The sequence below is a fragment of the Fonsecaea pedrosoi genome (genome assembly GCF_000835455.1).
Source record: "Fonsecaea pedrosoi CBS 271.37 unplaced genomic scaffold supercont1.4, whole genome shotgun sequence".
NCBI lineage: Eukaryota > Fungi > Ascomycota > Eurotiomycetes > Chaetothyriales > Herpotrichiellaceae > Fonsecaea > Fonsecaea pedrosoi.
This window is the reverse complement of record NW_013550612.1, coordinates 1,011,920-1,028,801: the sequence shown is the minus strand read 5'-3', so window position 1 is coordinate 1,028,801 and position 16,882 is coordinate 1,011,920. Positions and strand designations below refer to the sequence as shown.

General features: G+C 53.8%; 8 protein-coding genes across 8 annotated transcripts; 3 read left to right on the top strand and 5 right to left on the bottom strand.

Moving 5' to 3' along the window:
* Positions 1–330: 330 nt before the first annotated feature.
* Z517_06164 (uncharacterized protein) lies at positions 331–1,260 on the bottom strand (the record flags this gene model as incomplete). The annotated part of the gene is made up of 2 exons (XM_013427906.1): positions 331–398; positions 459–1,260. The coding sequence occupies 2 exons, from the start codon at positions 1,258–1,260 to the stop codon at positions 331–333; spliced, it is 870 nt and encodes a 289-aa protein (XP_013283360.1).
* Positions 1,261–4,897: 3,637 nt separating this feature from the next.
* Positions 4,898–5,735, bottom strand: Z517_06163 (uncharacterized protein; the record flags this gene model as incomplete). Its single annotated transcript, XM_013427905.1, has 2 exons — positions 4,898–5,467; positions 5,526–5,735. 2 exons carry the CDS (start codon positions 5,733–5,735, stop codon positions 4,898–4,900), a joined length of 780 nt encoding a protein of 259 aa, XP_013283359.1.
* Positions 5,736–6,751: 1,016 nt separating this feature from the next.
* Positions 6,752–7,789, top strand: Z517_06162 (ribokinase; the record flags this gene model as incomplete). The annotated part of the gene is made up of 1 exon (XM_013427904.1): positions 6,752–7,789. The coding sequence occupies one exon, from the start codon at positions 6,752–6,754 to the stop codon at positions 7,787–7,789; it is 1,038 nt and encodes a 345-aa protein (XP_013283358.1).
* A 695-nt stretch (positions 7,790–8,484) lies between these two features.
* Positions 8,485–9,725, top strand: Z517_06161 (uncharacterized protein; the record flags this gene model as incomplete). Its single annotated transcript, XM_013427903.1, has 2 exons — positions 8,485–8,897; positions 9,284–9,725. The coding sequence occupies 2 exons, from the start codon at positions 8,485–8,487 to the stop codon at positions 9,723–9,725; spliced, it is 855 nt and encodes a 284-aa protein (XP_013283357.1).
* A 677-nt stretch (positions 9,726–10,402) lies between these two features.
* Z517_06160 (uncharacterized protein) lies at positions 10,403–11,084 on the bottom strand (the record flags this gene model as incomplete). Its single annotated transcript, XM_013427902.1, has 2 exons — positions 10,403–10,552; positions 10,626–11,084. The coding sequence occupies 2 exons, from the start codon at positions 11,082–11,084 to the stop codon at positions 10,403–10,405; spliced, it is 609 nt and encodes a 202-aa protein (XP_013283356.1).
* Positions 11,085–12,151: 1,067 nt separating this feature from the next.
* Z517_06159 (uncharacterized protein) lies at positions 12,152–12,590 on the top strand (the record flags this gene model as incomplete). The annotated part of the gene is made up of 2 exons (XM_013427901.1): positions 12,152–12,241; positions 12,351–12,590. The coding sequence occupies 2 exons, from the start codon at positions 12,152–12,154 to the stop codon at positions 12,588–12,590; spliced, it is 330 nt and encodes a 109-aa protein (XP_013283355.1).
* A 412-nt stretch (positions 12,591–13,002) lies between these two features.
* On the bottom strand, positions 13,003–14,742 carry Z517_06158 (uncharacterized protein; the record flags this gene model as incomplete). Its single annotated transcript, XM_013427900.1, has 1 exon — positions 13,003–14,742. One exon carries the CDS (start codon positions 14,740–14,742, stop codon positions 13,003–13,005), a length of 1,740 nt encoding a protein of 579 aa, XP_013283354.1.
* Positions 14,743–15,203: 461 nt separating this feature from the next.
* Z517_06157 (thiamine thiazole synthase) lies at positions 15,204–16,247 on the bottom strand (the record flags this gene model as incomplete). Its single annotated transcript, XM_013427899.1, has 2 exons — positions 15,204–15,528; positions 15,583–16,247. 2 exons carry the CDS (start codon positions 16,245–16,247, stop codon positions 15,204–15,206), a joined length of 990 nt encoding a protein of 329 aa, XP_013283353.1.
* Between the last annotated feature and the right edge of the window lie 635 nt (positions 16,248–16,882).

Genomic DNA, 16,882 nt, shown 5'->3' with positions numbered 1-16,882 from the left:
CCTTTCTCGTTTTCCAGAACAAAATTCCCGGGTTTACTCTCATCCTCAAAATGTCCTTCAAGCCGCACTCCTGGTGGTCAAGAATCAAGATAAGAAACAGCCATGATGTTCAGCTCATCCGATGAAACTCCGAAATGGGAACATTCAGATGGTGAAGCAACAGACTTGTAGAAAAGAAAACAATCCCACACTGCTTGCAAACCCCGCTCCATGCTTCCTGCACATGTATTTCTCCCGAACCCGAGCACAAAATATCATTGTCATTGGTTTGTCCTTGGGGCTTGAAGATCATCCAATGAATCGTTAGATCATGCAGACACGACTCGCCACTTATAAGGTGACGGTTGGCAGGCCGCCGGGTTGCAAGACGTTCGCACCATATTCGCCACCGAAATTCCCTGTTCAGAATGTGTTAGCGCAATATCCTAGGGACAAAAAACTGGCAAAAGGGTGCATACCTGGTGGGCTGTAATTGCAGACGGTGAAATAAGGGCTAACATTGCCACCGGTGTTGGCCAGGCCATTGGGGCAATATTGAGTTGCGCAGCCAACAGAGCTGGTTGATTTCCACACGATCTGTGAGTAATGGCCCCATTTTTCGAAGTTGCTCATATCCGGCTCCCCGCCGTATGATGGGTAGAAGTTGATCTCTCCATTATACATCTCATTGGTGATCATGGCGGGGATGTCGGATGGAGGAGCACCAGCACCAATGTTCTGGCCATACCCACCGCCACCAGTCGAAGTGTCATGAGCATACACACAGCTGGCAGCGATTTGAGCAGCGATAGAAGCCATCTCATCACTCCAGCTCAGATGTGGTACAGATGCGTTGTCCCGATGCATGTTGTGCGAATCGAGAATTCCTTGCTGATAGTCGGAAGACACCGCGGTCGAGACGGGTGAGGGCGCTGCTTGAGTAGGAGTCGACGAGGCTTCTGGGGCTGCCCAAGAATCGGATGTTGTAGCCGGAGCTTCAGATGGAGGTGGAGAAGGGGCTGGTGTATCAGCAGGAGCCGCAGAGGTAGGAGCAGGCGACTCGCTACTCCAGTCCTCGCTGCTCCCGCCATGCCATGCGCCCCAGCTGCCCCAGCTGCTACCCGAGGAGACAGCAGGGGTATCAGTGGGTGGGTATCCAGTGACTGTGACGGTCACCGTGTACAAATCGATCTCGGTCACATAATCGCGCTTGTCGAGAGGAGAGGCAACGGCCATACCAGCGCACAAGGCGGCAATGGCAAAAGGTGCAACGGTCTTCATGTTGAGCGATGGATGAATAAAGGTTGATTGGTCGTTGGTAACCTGAAGGACAGTTGGACTCGGATGTGTCTCGATTGGGACGAAACAACAGATCTCAAACGCACAAAGTGTCGTACTGGCGGGGTGCAGAGTGATATGCAGTGAGATTCTGCCGTTGGTTGCGTGAGCAATGTGCTTCTGTTGATGCAAGTTCTTCACACCAGGTGAGGTAGTATTGTTTATGGTTAACTCTGGTCAAAGAGCTGAATTGACAGGGGCACGGACGATCTAGTCCAACCGGCACGGTCACTGACGGTGCTTCTGTTTGCGCTGCTTGAGCGGCAATGGGGGAATGTGGCTGAATGTGGTCGAAAAAGAGCGACTGTCCGACTGAATGCGCCTCGAGTGAGTGAAGAGGGCACCAAGGGACGGATAACGAAGGGAAGGTGGCAGATGGCCTAATGAAGGACTGGAGGTGAGGTGAAAGAAGGACAGAATTCGAGAAGTGAAAGTCGTCGAGGTTATCGAGGTGAAAGGAGTGGTATAAAGGCGACAGCGCAAGGGGAGTATATTTAGTGAAGGCCTTGATCAAAGCGGGTTTTGTCTGGATTCCGTGCTGGGAATAGGCTAGTCCCTCTGTTGTGACTTGTGGCCAGTCGGAGAAAGAAGAGCACAAAGAAAAGTGACTCCACGATGGTCCTGCTCCAATTGCAAGCTTGCTGGCGACAGGGACCTCGTGGACAAGGATAACCTTAGCCTCGTGAGCCTCCGATGCAAGTAACGCTGGCTGCACAGTCGGTACCTGGAGCTTAACCAAGTATGGCCTAACCACTGTTAGGCTATTCCCGATACGGGTTGGGGTGCAGGCGAGTGCGGGGAGCTACAGAGCCTTGGAGGTTGGGTGGGAGATTTGTCGCAGCGGTGATCTGGCGGGCAATCTGGACTGAAACGCCCAAATCAACCAGGGTGACAGACAACGATATTCCAATCCTCGACCACTGTACCAGCGCCGAGGCTCACGAAATTGGCTTGGCCTCGAGAGTCACAAAGAGCAACAGAGAATGAGAGGAAGAGAGTGGTGCGAAAAAGATGAGGACGAGCACGGTTCTGCGAGAGGGAAAGGACAAGAGAGAAGATCAGCGGCAAGGAAAGAAAGAGAGTGGGTTTTTGAAGGAACGGGAAGACACAGAAGAGGACGGTTACAAACTGAGTCCCTGTTTGGAATTTCATCTGGGCCTCGTCCCTCCCCCTCGTCTTGCTGAGCAGGGAATGAGGTTGCTCGACGACTGGATGGGGGGTGAGGGTTTACATGTCGACTACCGAGTCCTGGTCGACCAAGACGCGGCGAGTTGGAATTTCAGCCGGGCACCTCTTGACGGCGTCTCTCGTGCTCCCATCTGTGACTGCGAGTATGTAGAGCACGTCTATTCGCCATCCCTGCCACTACGGGCCTGCAATTGAGATACGAATATATCGGTTACTCGCCGAATTGGAATGGGCAGATTGAAACAAATCCCCCTCGGTAAGATTTAATGACATGTGGACAGGGTTTGGTCGGAGAATAAAGTCGCTTGCAGCTTCTAGTGGTGATGCCCCTAGCACCATTGGGGTGCCGGGCACCAAAGGGGGCTCACGGTGTGCTGGTGGAGCGTAGCCGCTTATCAAATTGCGCCCCGGAGATCGGGCATCTGGGCCATCAACGATTGGCTGAGGCTGCCAAAATTTACATCCTAAACTGACAGGGCTGCCCACCGACCTCGCTACAGAGAACTCCTCGTGCGCACATTTCCCCTGCGGCTCTCTGGTTTGTTTCATCTCCTTGCAACAAGAAAATGGATAACGCACTGGCATGCAGGGTGGAGCTAGGTCACGATACGGACATGTTCGAACTGTCCCGCCATGTGTTTTGATTGGGGAACTGCCAATTGACATCCACGAGGCCAGCTTCCCTCACTTGTCGCTCTTCCTATCCAAGCTGGACGCTTGAGTGTCATTCCACTCGCTTCAGCCTCGTCGTGATCGCGACCATCCTTGCGCACCCACGAGTGCCGATCGCACCGAGGAAGGAATGGAGCTGACGTGTCCCGTCCAGAGTCCATTGCTAACACCGGTCCTGTTCATCTTATCCTCCACCCTTTCGGTGCCCCAACAGTACGCCACCATTTCGCCCCTTGGACAAGTCTTACACGGTATTCGACCGCAAACTGGCGCATACCTGAAGAGATAGGAAATCACACTTGAGGATCGCTGTGTTGGAAATTCCAGCCCCCATATTCATTCCTGTTCTTTTGCTCCCGGGAGACCCTAGTCTTTTGTCTCAGTGACCTAGCGCCAACTTGAGTTCTCTTGCTCACTCAACATCAGAGTGTCGGCGCAAATATATCCGCTTGAAAAATATTGCTTGCGCGCCAGAATTGTGCAACCATGCACCACCGCGAAGGCTGGAAACGACAACTTGGCCTTCAGATGCCGACAATTATATGCTGTCCTACCACTCTCCCCTGCACCACGCTTGCATCGCCAATAGACTGGTCTCGATTTTTCCCCTGAATCCCTTCCCTAGTATCAGCTTGCCCTCCAACTCCCCTACGAGACAGAGTTTGCGCTGTGGGTGGTCGAATATAGAAGTCGATGTGGTACGCTCGGATATCAGCAGCCAACTGCTCAGGCCATCTTAATCTTACTTGGCCCAATTCTTTCCCAGCATTACGCCGGTTACCGATTTTGAAGCCCGAATCAACAGAAGCCATGTACTCATTTGAAAGTGAGAACGTAAATTATCAATCGCCCGAGCACATGGGTTAAGATGGGCTGCTAAACATGTGGTCGTCTCTTACATTGCTCTTCAGATGAAGAGCCAGGGCAAAGGGATTTCCCAGAAAGACCCAGGCTGTCGAAATCTGTTCAGCAGAAATATCCCCGGCCAAAGTGTTTGTGGAAGGAAGGATGCAGGCTCTGACCACAGCATACACTAATAGTGACACTGCATAGATACATGGCCAGCTTTCAACCCCTGACTCATCTACTCCTCCTCTCACAGTACGCGTACTGCAGATGTACAGATGCACTTGCAACTCGAAACAATCCACAGACGAAGTTGAGCGTACAGCCGGATGTCAGCCGCCAGCCACGATGAACTGGGCTGTCATTTCCCCTTGCATCGGCGGCATCGGGGATCTCTACCAACTACCTCAAATATGTCATCAGCTACCGTGGCAATGTCCTGATGGAGGGGTTTCCGAACCCCGAGGTCGGTAAGTTCATGTGTCCACGGAGGGGTGTCAGCGAGAGCCCGGTTTTGATCCTGACCACGTGGACTCAATATGATACAATTCCTGCATGTACACACGCACGTAAAACGCAAGGAAGTGCATGTGCAACGAGCCTGGTGAGATGTGTGTTTTGATTCTCCGATTTCGATCTCTTGCATGTCAACAGTTTTCTGCTCAACATGTCCCAGTCAATTTTAGGTAAAGGGTTCAACTATCGCTCGGAAGGGCTGGACAACTGCTATACGTGGGTCTTCCACCAATCGCTTTGGACCAAAACTGGGACAATGCTATGTCTTGTCATCGTGATATGTCACTGTTGAGACATGAAGTTGACATTTGAAGACGGATCAGAATTCTATGGGGGCTCTGCTTGCCTACAGACAACATCACTGTATCTTTAACGACACGTTCTGCACAGGTCCAGCTGACGGTGATTTGAGACAAGTCTTCGATGCCATGACCTTTTCATGATACAGACTTCCATCCAACAGTCTCCTTACATCTTCCTTTCTCATGACGCCGTCTTCGGGCCAGATCAAGACCCAGGCAAATCCCCATTCGAACATGGCAGAAACTTGGCCAAAGAAGTCAAATGCCATCCTGGATCTCCTCAATCCGTGCCACAACTCCCACTTGGTCAAACCACCCTTCCCATCTCGGTCAAATTTGGAGAAGAAATCTTCCAATGGCTGTGGTCTATAGCGGCCCTCCGAATCAAAGGTTCCTGTCCCACTGCCGTGCTTGTTCATGTATGCATTTTTCACCCATAGTCTGAAAAAGGGATCAGGAAGCCAACCAGGAACTGTGTTATACGATTGCACAGAATGGAGGAAGCCGGTGAAGAACAGAGAGGTGAGGATGGACCATTCAAACGAGCGACAAGTGCGGAAGGTGTCGCTGGGCCAAATGATTCCGTCGCCATCAGGATCGAAGAAGGAACAATGTTGCTCCAGCACCTGTTTGAGCCGACATTCAGCAAAGTCTTCTCGAGGTGGGTGAACGGAGACGACTTACGGTCTGATGCTGGTGTTTCTCTGCCCAACCATCCTTTACCGTACCCTGTGGTGCGTCAGATGTGGGAGCGTACGTGACCCGAACCACGCCAGAGTTCTCCAGCTGACACCCAACCGGTGGTGCATGCGCCTTGTAATTTTCTGTGATCGGAGCCTCTGGGATGGAAATTCGATGCATGGTTGTCCTAGAAGACTCGATGTATGGAGACATTATTTGCTAGAGAACAAGACCACCTAGACTGTTAGACAAACTCCTCAGAGGGATCAGGTCAGGGAAGATGCGACGTGTCATTCGACATGCGGGATATCATAAAGCCATTGGACCAAAGTGTTGACATCATGACTCTGTGTGTGGCGGTCCAAGCAGCTGGGGGACATTTAAATGTGTGCTCAAGGCTCTCGATCTTGCTCTCCAAGGTCGTTTCGTACAGGTGTCCATAATGCCGCTGTCCTTTCGACTTGGAAACAAATTATAAAAGAAGAAAAGACCAGACACGAACCGGCAACAGGGTCAAGTTTACTTTGCGAGTGAGTGACTTGCACACACCGATCTTCAGCCGTGCTTCCGCCAATCAGGAGCGAATGTTCCACGTCATGCCGATTGGCTCAAGTTGAGACAAGGAAACAAGGAAAAAGAATCTCGTCTGACAGAGTTCATATTTTGTCTTTACCGTAGAAGAGGAGGGAAAGATGGCCTTGTCAGGCTGTCAGACTGAGACTGTCTGGTTTCCCCGTTACTTACACACATTGGTACGTACCTACGTACTGAAGCACTGTAGATGCTATCGTGCCATCTTGTTTCTCCTTTTTCCTTTACTCACAGCAGATCCTCGTTCAAAAGCTTTGTAAGCCAAAAGCCTGAACTCAACTCCTTGGATATTCACTCCTTTGAGACACTGCACCGGCCGGTCCCAAGACCGTTGGTGACACGAGAAAAGCCAAGTGTCCAGAGTTGAAAAAAGGCAGGAAAATCACCTAGTTGGCTGTCCTTCCTTTCCCCTTAGCTATAGGTTGTCTCAATCTTCTCATGGGCAAAAGGAATCAAGTCACAAGCCGCGTTCGCAGAAGGGTTTTGGCTTCTTTGATACCTACACCGTTGCACTTCGTTCCGTCGAGCAAATAATTCTCCTGCAGTCTGACGCTGAGATCCAAAACCCGAGCGAGGGTCTTTGATTGCTTGCCATCATTCGGAGCCCGTGACACTACGACACTCAGAGGAGCACCAACATGTCACGGCGACCGGTGATACGAGTCATCGGCTCTTTGAACATCGACTTCGTCACACGCACTCCACGTGTCCCAGGACCTGGGGAAACACTGACTGCGACGTCCATGACAGTCCACCCGGGCGGCAAAGGGTCAAATCAAGCGGTCGCATGTGGGAAAGCAGCATTCATTTCGCCGTCCTCGCAAGATGTCGTGGTCGAAATGATTGGCGCAGTCGGTGCTAATGATCCCTACTACGCCTCGCTCCTGAGACCTACGTTGGAGAAGAGCGGTGTGAGCACGGCTGGCGTCGAGGAGATGGAAGGGGTTCAGACGGGGACGGCGACCATCATTGTCGACGAGGGCTCCAACGGCGAAAACAGGATCCTAGTGGTTCCAGGAGCCAACGCGCAGGTACGTGACGTGGATAAGGTCTTCAAGACGGCGACAAAGGGTGGCGACCCGGACGTGGTGGTTATGCAGGGTGAAGTTCCTCGCTCAACCGTGCTGGGACTCTTGGAGAGGTTCAACTCGACGGAATGCAAGACATGTGTCATTTTCAACCCTGCGCCCATGTTCCCGGCGGGAGTGCCGCTGGATGCACTCAAGGGCCTAGCTGTGCTGGTGGTCAATGAGACAGAGTGCCGGCAGCTCTTTGCGTCGGTGGAGGAGCTGAAGACCGTTCGAGTTTCCGGACCGGACGAGCTCATGACCGAGGGGGAGCTCGACCGACTGACGAGCTACCTCCACGGCACGGCGAAAATACCCATCGTGGTGGTAACGCTCGGGTCGCAGGGGGTGTACTATTCATTCGAGGCGCCCGACTTACTTGACCGAGATCTGCTACCGGCCTTGAAAGTCGACCGAGTCGTCGACACGACGGGAGCCGGCGACACGTTTGTGGGATACTTTGCCACGGCGGTTGCGCGGCATCTCGCGCAAGCCATTCAACTGGATGATCTCAACGTTCGTGAGGCCGTCACGAGGGCGAACGAGGCTGCGGCGAAGTGTGTGCAGAGAAGTGGCGCGATGGACAGCATTCCATTTGGATACGAATAGTTGCGAGCTACAGCATCTACATATCTCACGGGCAATCCGTCCGTTGGGGGCTCCATATTCTGAGTCTGAGGGAGGAACCCGGCGGAGTCATGACTCTATAGCCAGACACTTCATGCACTACTCAAAACGGCATTCTAAAGCATTCTGTACGAGTACCTGCGATAGTTTCGCAAGATCCTCCCCGTACCCCAAGATGGAGATTGCTATCCGTGATTGTGATTGGTCAAGCCCGATAGCGAGGGAAGTTCGGATGAAGAATGCCTCGGAAAGGCTGGGTTGGCAAAAAGCCTCTGGTGGCCTTGTTTGCGTGTGTTGGGTGTGGGGGAAACCGAGGTTCCTGGCTAATTTATCCACTCGCCGAGTTATCTTAGTCTGGACCTGAGCCGACGGGACTGATGAGTTGAAGTCTCTCCTTGTGATGACTATTATTTTTTTCCTGGATTCAACGAGAAAAACAACCTCTCTTTCTTTTGGGAGTCAGTGTAAAACCAGCCGAGTAAGTAAGCAAGTTTCCAGCTCAGATTCTTCTTATCCCCTCGAGATCATCACCACCAGGAACCCATCCGGGATCATCTCACGCTCATACTCCTACCAGCTCTCCCGCACGGCGAAGAAAGTACAAAGAGACCCCGAAACCCAGCTCTTTCTCTACCCAAGGACTCAACACCCAAAAGCAAAAGCGACTCTGAGTAAAAATGTATCCCACCACGGCCAAAACCGAGATCCCCCTTCCCCCGCCCAACGAGTCGGTCCTCCTCTCGTTCCCGACGCCCAACATCCTTCTCGTGACCATCAACCGCGTGCGGCAGATGAACTCGATCCCCTTCCACGTGCACTGGCACATGCACCGCGTCTTTGAGTGGTTCGACCGCGAGCCGACCCTGCGCGTGGCCATCATCACGGGTGCCGGGCCCAAGGCCTTCTGCGCCGGTCAGGACCTGATCGAGCTTGGGAAGCGCGATCCCAAGGAACTCGAGGAGAAGCCGTACCTGGCTATGCACCCGCCGTCGGGGTTTGCGGGCATCAGTCGTCGGACGGGCAAGAAGCCCATCGTCGCGGCGGTTAATGGGTATGCTTTGGGTGGAGGGTTTGAGATTGTTCTCAATTGGTGAGTTATGCTTTCTATTTTCTTTTCTTTTCCGATGTCAATGGGGGTTCTGTTTCTGGCTTTTGTGGTGGATCGGAGATTGGGTTGCATGGATGGGTGGATGGTTTGGATTGTTTTGGGTGGTGCTACACCTGTCGAGTATCCTCACTCGGAGTTTTCTGTGCTGTTCCACTTCCGACCTCTTGGTCCTTTGTCACGTATATCTTGAAGATCCAAGATCGAGGGACCCAAGGAACATGGAGACAGGGGGACAGACGCATGATCTATCGTCTGCCATCCTAACTTGTCCCATCTTGTCCCTTTCTTTGCCATCAGCATGGCTAGCTAAACCCCATTGTCCCCCACACATACCACAAGAGATGCATATACTGATTCACTGCCAAAAGCGACCTGATCGTCGCCTCCCCCAAAGCCACCTTTGGCCTCCCCGAGACGCTGCGCGGCATCTACGCCGGCGCGGGCGGCCTGCCCCGGCTGGTGCGCAACGCGGGCCTCCCCATCGCGTCCGAGGTGTCGATGACGGGCCGCGTCCTCTCGGCCACCGAAGCGGTGCAGTACAACGTCGTCAACCGCGTGTCGGCGACGCACGAGTCGTGCGTGCCCGAGGCCATCGAGCTCGCCCAGAAGATCGCAGACATCTCGCCCGACGCCATCATCGTCACCCGCACCGCGCTCCGCGAGACCTGGGAGACCGGCTCCGTCGAGCGCGGGTTCCAGCTCGTCGACGAACGACTCAAGAGAGGTCTGCACGAGAGTCCCAACTCCAAAGAGGGGTTGGCCGCGTTCCGCGAGAAGAGGAAGCCTGTTTGGACGGCCTCCAAGTTGTAACTCACCCCGAGGTCTCTGCCCCGGACGGACACGGAGCGGGTGGGTGTCCAGGAGGAGGCAGGGGAAGGCAGGTATAGGAAAGAAATGGAGGGATCCGAGCCGAACAAAAAGAGAGCGAAGGGGGATTTTGAAGAGCCTGGTCTGTCGTCCGTACAGCGTGGAGATCGCCCGAGGCTGCAGACTGAGGCTGAGGACCGTGCCTGTTACATACCGCCTTTACAGTCTTGAGTCTTGTCTGTCTCTGTACTCTCACATCCTATAAATACAAGTATATTCATATATCCACCTATCCGTCTATCTGTGTCTTTTTCTGTATACATCTATCTCCGCTTTGAGTCTGTGCCCTACGCTGCGCCATGCATGACATGTCACGGCATGCCACGACCCATGACACGATACGTACCAAAGACATGGAAATACCAATGAAAATGCCCTCTGAGGGGAGTGGAAGGGAGTGCTTGGGACATAAACATCAGGACGGTCCTGTGGATGTGCCCTTAATCAACACGTTTCTGTCAAACGTGTACCAATCGAACGTCTCAACCATAACCATCCATCCCGAGGCATTACTAGGTACTCGTCGATCATAAACTCATTCAGGATTGCCGGGTGTGTGCTACTTTCCATTCACGACACACACTTCCCCCATAGTAGTAGTGTTTTCCCGTGAATCGACGTCAGATGTTCATGAGACTAACATAAACACCCCATGCCAAACCTGCCAAACCCCCGACGAACATCCTGTGTTCCACAGGAACCACGACGAGATTGAGGAGTGTGACGACGGGCCAGAACTTGTAGCCTGCGATGAGCATTGGGAAAAAGTCCTGAAACAACCCGGTCAGACATTCATTCCTGTTGCACTAAGAGGAACAACACCGCCGAGGATTTTAGACTCACCTTCTGAATGGTGGCTATTATGTAGCTCAGACCCTCGCCCCGCAGCAAGTTGATCATGATGATGAACCAGATGGTGTTCAACGACGCCCCAATCGTCTGATCCAGAACAAACTTGGCAATTGTGTTGGTAACGGAAAGAGGCTCCTTTTCCTTCTTGCTCGGTGCGCTATCATTCTTCTCTTTCTTTTTCTCCCTCGTGTCCATGACCTCGTCGCCCCTTGCAGGATTCGTGGGAAAATTCCTCTCCAGAGCTAACTGCCACTTGTAGTTCGGCGGTGTGGTGACGACGGCGATAATGATAAAGTGCACGAGCGCGACTGGATCGATGTACGGCCCGCCGCTACCACGATAGGCTCTTAGGATCTGAGCGAGGGTGTTGGACACGGCGCTCATGATGGCGCCCTCGAGGGTGACGCGCAGCAGACGCGACGACTCGGGGGAGGAAGTGACTTCGGACATGGTGGACTGTAGCGGGGAGGATTGGATCGGAGAGATCCTTCTGAGAGACACGTTTAGAAATTATATTCTGTTCTGTAGAGGAATGTTAGGGTAGATAGGCAAGGAAAACTGTGTTTCGCTTTCCCCTGTCGCCGTTTGACTCCCTGTCGGAAGATTCTGCCTGCGTTTATTCTCACTTCTGGCGTTCATGTCAATATCGAGGAAGCTGCGAGTTATCAGTCTCTCAAACCACGAAACTCAATGTAAGCAGAAGGAAACACGGAGACGATGAAACAGCGGCCTGAGGGTCTTTTCTTGATCGATTTCTCGTCTCGAAACATTCCACGAAAGCCACGTGTCAGGTTGCGCAGGCGAAGCCGAATCCGAGTCCGGGGGCACAAGCATGGAGCAGGAATGTCACCTTGACCTTTTCCTTTCCCACCAGATGTCCATCAAATTCGGCCTAAATTCTGGCGAGGCCCGGTAGAAACAAAGCAGGAACGCAGTTAATTCAATCCCGCATGTTTCTGTGCTATTGGGGAAGAAATCATCAGTAGCGGGGGGAGTTTCCCGCCGGGTTTCCGCTGAGGGGGAATTACAGGCCCTTCTGAAGGTAAAGTGCTTTATCCGGAATTCCCCGGTCAACTATTCATCTCTCGGCTACCAATGTTCTTCTTCTCCAGCCAGGTAGGTCTGCTCCGACTTTGTCGTCTTGCTGAGCGCACAGAGCGAGAGACGGAAAAGAAAATCCAGGAGCTTCCAGACCATCCCACTCAGTGCCATCCATGGCTCTGTGGCTGAGAAGCTGTCCAGCCATGGTAAGTGATCGACCAGGCTACGTCGTGTGCCTTGCAGATGTGACTTCACAGTGACGTTATCAGCTTTCGGACGGATTCTCCGTACCCAATAGTGTTTCGAAAGGTATTGGTGATGCTGAGGCTCAAGGGAAATATAGACCCGATGAGGGCACGAGATCTGCTCCTGAGAACTCTGTATCCAGCTCACTGTGAACAAAACCAAAGTTTGAAGACAAAAGATCGAGCAATTACCATTCACAACTCATAACACCTCACCTCAGACACTTCAAAATGCCTCGAGGAGCAGAATTTGACGACGGAAAGCCTCAGTCAGACAACCCTGTCGAGGCTGGACACGACATCATCCACGGAGGTTCAAAGGTAGGATCACCCAATACCTCCTCCCCCCGAGTCACCGTCTCTTCAATCCACCACACCCCAATCACAATATAACATATTACTGACATCCAATCTCTCCTGTCCTGTACAGTCCACAGCCGAAGCCGAACTCTCTGGCCCGAAGAAAGCCGCCCCTCTCCCAGAAGGCATGGACGAGATGAACGACCGCACCCTCAGCGGCGGAGCCGCTCCCGGACATCAGAGTGGAAAAGGGGGAAACGGGCCCCGGACAACAGGCGAACACACGGGATTGGGTGGTCACAAGGGCCTAGGCACGGCTGATCCGCATCCCACGGACTTGAAGGATGACAAGCAGCCTGGCGGAAGTTGAATTAAAAGAGAGATAGAGAGAAGAAAAAGCACTCGACATACACACATACTCACCTACGAAGGACCGACGGACGGACGATCAGATACTAGGTAATGATTGACCACATTGGGTGGGACAGGTGGGATGACAAAACACAAAGGATCTGGCAGATATATATTCTTCTATTCTATGGAGCCCAACTCCTGATGTTTGGAAAGACAGAAAGGTTGTCCGCCCACCCCATCCCCGAAGTTGCTATGGTGTCATGTGTCCAAGTGTGAGGTTCAGTCCAGTCCAACCCCGCAGAGTCTATGTATGAGTGTAGCAAATGCCACGATAGATAATATCAAAATACACCCCGCATTGTACAACATGCACGCGCTGCACTGCACGCGCTACACCCAGCCCCAAACTTCTGTCCATGTGTGCCATGCTAACTGGTGACCGCCTCCCTCGAAAGGGCCGGCGACAGACCATTTTGCATGCTCTCTTCGTCGCTGTGGTGGGCGCCTTCTTCGTCCTTGACGGCTTCGGGGCTCGTCCACCCGGTGCCGGCCTGCACGAGTAACATGCCGATAGTCCAGACGCCGCCGACCATGTAGATTGTGCTGAGGGCCTGTTCGTAGCCGGAGAGGGCGACGTCCCTGTCCACGCCGGTCAGGCGCTGGACGAGGATCGGCGTGCCCACGAGCTGGCGGATCAGGGTGGCCTTGTCGGGCGTGACGGGGAGGCCGCGGTCCTCGAACCCGCGCGTCAGGGCGCGCTGCAGCGTGCGCAGGAACAGGCCGCCCGTGACGGAGGAGCCGAACGAGCCGGACAGGCTGCGGAACATGGCGTTGAGGGGGATCACGATGACGTGCGTCGCCGGGTGCGTCAGGTGCAGGACGTGCGCGAGCGAGTAGTTGAGCAGTGCGCCGACGATCAGCCCGTTCAGGAATAGCACGCCCAGGTACAGGTAGATGTTGGACGTCGGGGTCGAGATCCACGACACGGTGAACATGGACAGCGCGAACAGCACGAACGTCACGAGGCACGCGATGTAGAACGACCCCGTCCGTCGGATGTGCAGCCATCCGGCCAGCAGGCCGCCGAGGCCGAAGCCCAGGTTCGTCGGGATCAGTGTCAATCCGGCTTTGGTCTGCGGCCAGCCGCGTAGCGTGAGCACGTACGTCGGCGTGTAGAACAGCACCCCCCACCGCGCCGTCATGACCCCGACGGTCGCGATGCCCGTGAGGATGTTCCCCCGGGATTTCAGCACGGACACAGGCACGATGGGTTGGCTGGCCCAGGTGGCCTCGACGAGGAGGAAGAGGACGAAGGACGCGAGCGAGAGGACGATCGGGGTGATCTGGACCTGTGGCGACGAGAGACTGTAGAGGAGAAGCACGACGGCGGCGATGATGGTGAGCACGCCCAAGTAGTCGATCTGCGACAGTTTCTTGGCCAACGTCTCCGAAGACGGTCCCGTAGTCGCGGCCGTCTTGGGCTTGGGGATGGCGAAGAACGCCACCGTCACCGCGGACAGGGCAAAGGGGATCTGCAGCCAGAAGACGGCGCGCCAGCCGACCAGCGGCTCGAGCGCGCCGGCGATGATAGCTCCGCAGGCCACGCCGGTCGTGTAGCCGGTATTGATGCAGCCGAAGAAGAGACCCCGTCGGCGGGCGCTGGTCAGCTCGGTGACCAGGATGAAAGCCACAGGGGTGATGGAGGCACTTCCGATGCCCGTCACGACTCGACCGGCGAGAAACATGGCCAGCGACTTGGCCCGGGAGGTGAGTAGCAGACCGGCAGTCTGGACAATGACCGAGGCCAGCAGGTAGAGTCGGGGGGTGAAGATGGCGCAGAGTCGGCCCGCGACCGGCGTGATGCTCGTGATGGCGATGAGGTACGCCGACGTGAACCAGCTGACTTCGCTGGAGACTTTAAGGTCCGTCGCAATCGGGGATTGGATCGTGGTGATGAGCGAGACATTGTTGGTCAGGATGAAGATGAGGACCCAGACGGAGACGCAGATGAGAAAGCCGCGCAGAGTAGAGAGGCCGTCGGCAGGTCTGCGAGCGACGGGCACGGAATCTCGCTGTTCCTCTGGGTGACTTTCTATCGAAGTGACGGCGGCATTGGAGGAAGAGGATAAGAGAGGCGTCCTCTCGGAACCGACATTGTCATCCGTCATTGGGGGTTCTATAGGGCTCCTCGAGCTCAAATGGAGGGTGATGTTCAGCGTAGCGACATGAGAGATGTATTTACGACAAAGCGAAATGACAACGAAAGAAGGGAAATGATGGAATGTACTCGGTATTATGTTTACGCAATTGTCTGTCAAGCCCAACCAGCCAGCCATAATATGACAAGTCGAGATGCTGACAAAACAAGCATCTGGGATCGTCGGATGTCGGTCGCAGCCTCGACGGGGGAAACTCAAGCGAACAACTGGCGGATTTGTTGCCTTGCCGAGGATTGTCATCCAATGATATTATCGAAACAACAGATGTCACCAATATAGAACGATATGAGGCGATATAGACCCATGGATGGCATTCTGGGATATTTATCTGAATGAGCGACGGGAGGCTTGTGTTTCTGCGCCTCTTGTTCTTCTCTGCCATTTGTGCTGCACCGACGTTTGCTTCTCCTTTACTCGGCACACTCGGCTTTTCTCGTCTCAAAAATCTTCAGAGCCTCCTCGGCAGCCTTGACGCCGCTCAGGACCATGGCCCCAAAGGTAGGTCCCATGCGGTTGGCTCCGTCCAGTTCACTCAATTCCATTCCGCCCATGATCAAACCTGGCGACACCTCACGCGTGCCCTTGACAATGGCGTCTTCGGCACGGTTCATGTCGAGGGCGCGCATGCCGCCCAGCTTCTCAATGGCGTTCATGCTGACCAGACGTTTGGCACAGAAGGCGCCGAATGGCCCATCGTGGCCAGTGGTACTGATAACGAGAGGGGCATTGATAGTGCTAGACTCTCATCAGCACAGCCAAAACAATCAACTAAGTCTTGTGACAACTCACTTGGGATCCATGCAGCTGTGGTTATCGTGGTGCAAGGTGACCAAAGTCCAGTTGGTGACGACGCCAACCACTCTGACACCTCCATCAGCGGATGGACGGGTGACCAGGTCTTCAACACAGGTAGCATTGAACAGCTTGACATTGGGCATGGCCAAAACCTTGCTCATCAGCGTCGACATAAAGAGGGCCGCGTGCTTGACAACCACATAGTTGCCCTCGTCCTCATACGGCACGCCGATGTCGTTCAAAAAGGCTTCGGCGGGTTTGCGAAGAACCATGGCCGAGAAGAGCTGACCACCCAGCCAGCAGCCACCTCCAGGGCTGACAGAGGCCTCGATGATAGCAATCTTGAGGTCTGGTCTTGCCTTGGCCAGCGTGTAAGCGGTAGAAAGCCCGCAAGAGCCTGCACCGACAATGACCACGTCCGACTCGGCATAGCGGTCAAGATCGGCAAAGTAGCGTCGGGTCATGGCGCGAGAGACCTGGGACTCGCGGATGGGTGCAAACTTGAAGGCATCCCATTTGTCGCCGAATTGTTCAAGAAGATTGTTATGTTCGCCAGCAGCCTTCAAGGCCACCTTTGTGGTTCCGACGGCGCCTTGTTTCAGCTCTTTGGTGCCATTGTAGGCATCAAACTCGTTGAAGGTGGCAATTGGTGGAGACATTTTATAAGTCCTGCATCGTGTTAGGCGGGAGCTCTCAGCGGCGTCTGGGGAAAAAGAGGGAGAGATCGCATAATCCTTTCGCTGGTATTATCCAGATCAAGTTAAACCGTATGATCTCAGAACGCGACTTTCTGGACCCAGCAAGTGAACTGCCATCTCCAGATCCACTGGGGAAGGACCTGGTTGGATGGCAGAAAGATCTTACTGGGGGGGACAGAAAAGTCGCGAACACCGGTTCATGCGCAGACATCCTCATGTCTGTGAATAAGTTGTACCTTGACCATGATGGCTCTTGACCGAGCGAGACGAAAGCATGCCAATCTCCATCTTTTCTCAAGTGAGATTTACTTGGAAATGTGATGGACTGGAAGAGTCGACCTGGAGGTGTCAGCACGGAGTTCAAGGAGCAGTAAAGGGAAGAGCCGGAGGGGAGCGGAATACTTCAAAAGTGTGATAGATCTGGTGTCCAGCTAGGAGACTTTGGATAGGACTTGCAGGTATTGCAATATGACACAGAAAGCCGTGGGAGGGAGATAATGATTGAAAAGGTTGTTGGGGGGAGAATAGCAATCACCTCATTGATCCGGGATTTATATAGGAAAATCCGGAAGCAGAAACCAAGAAAAGGAGGGGCA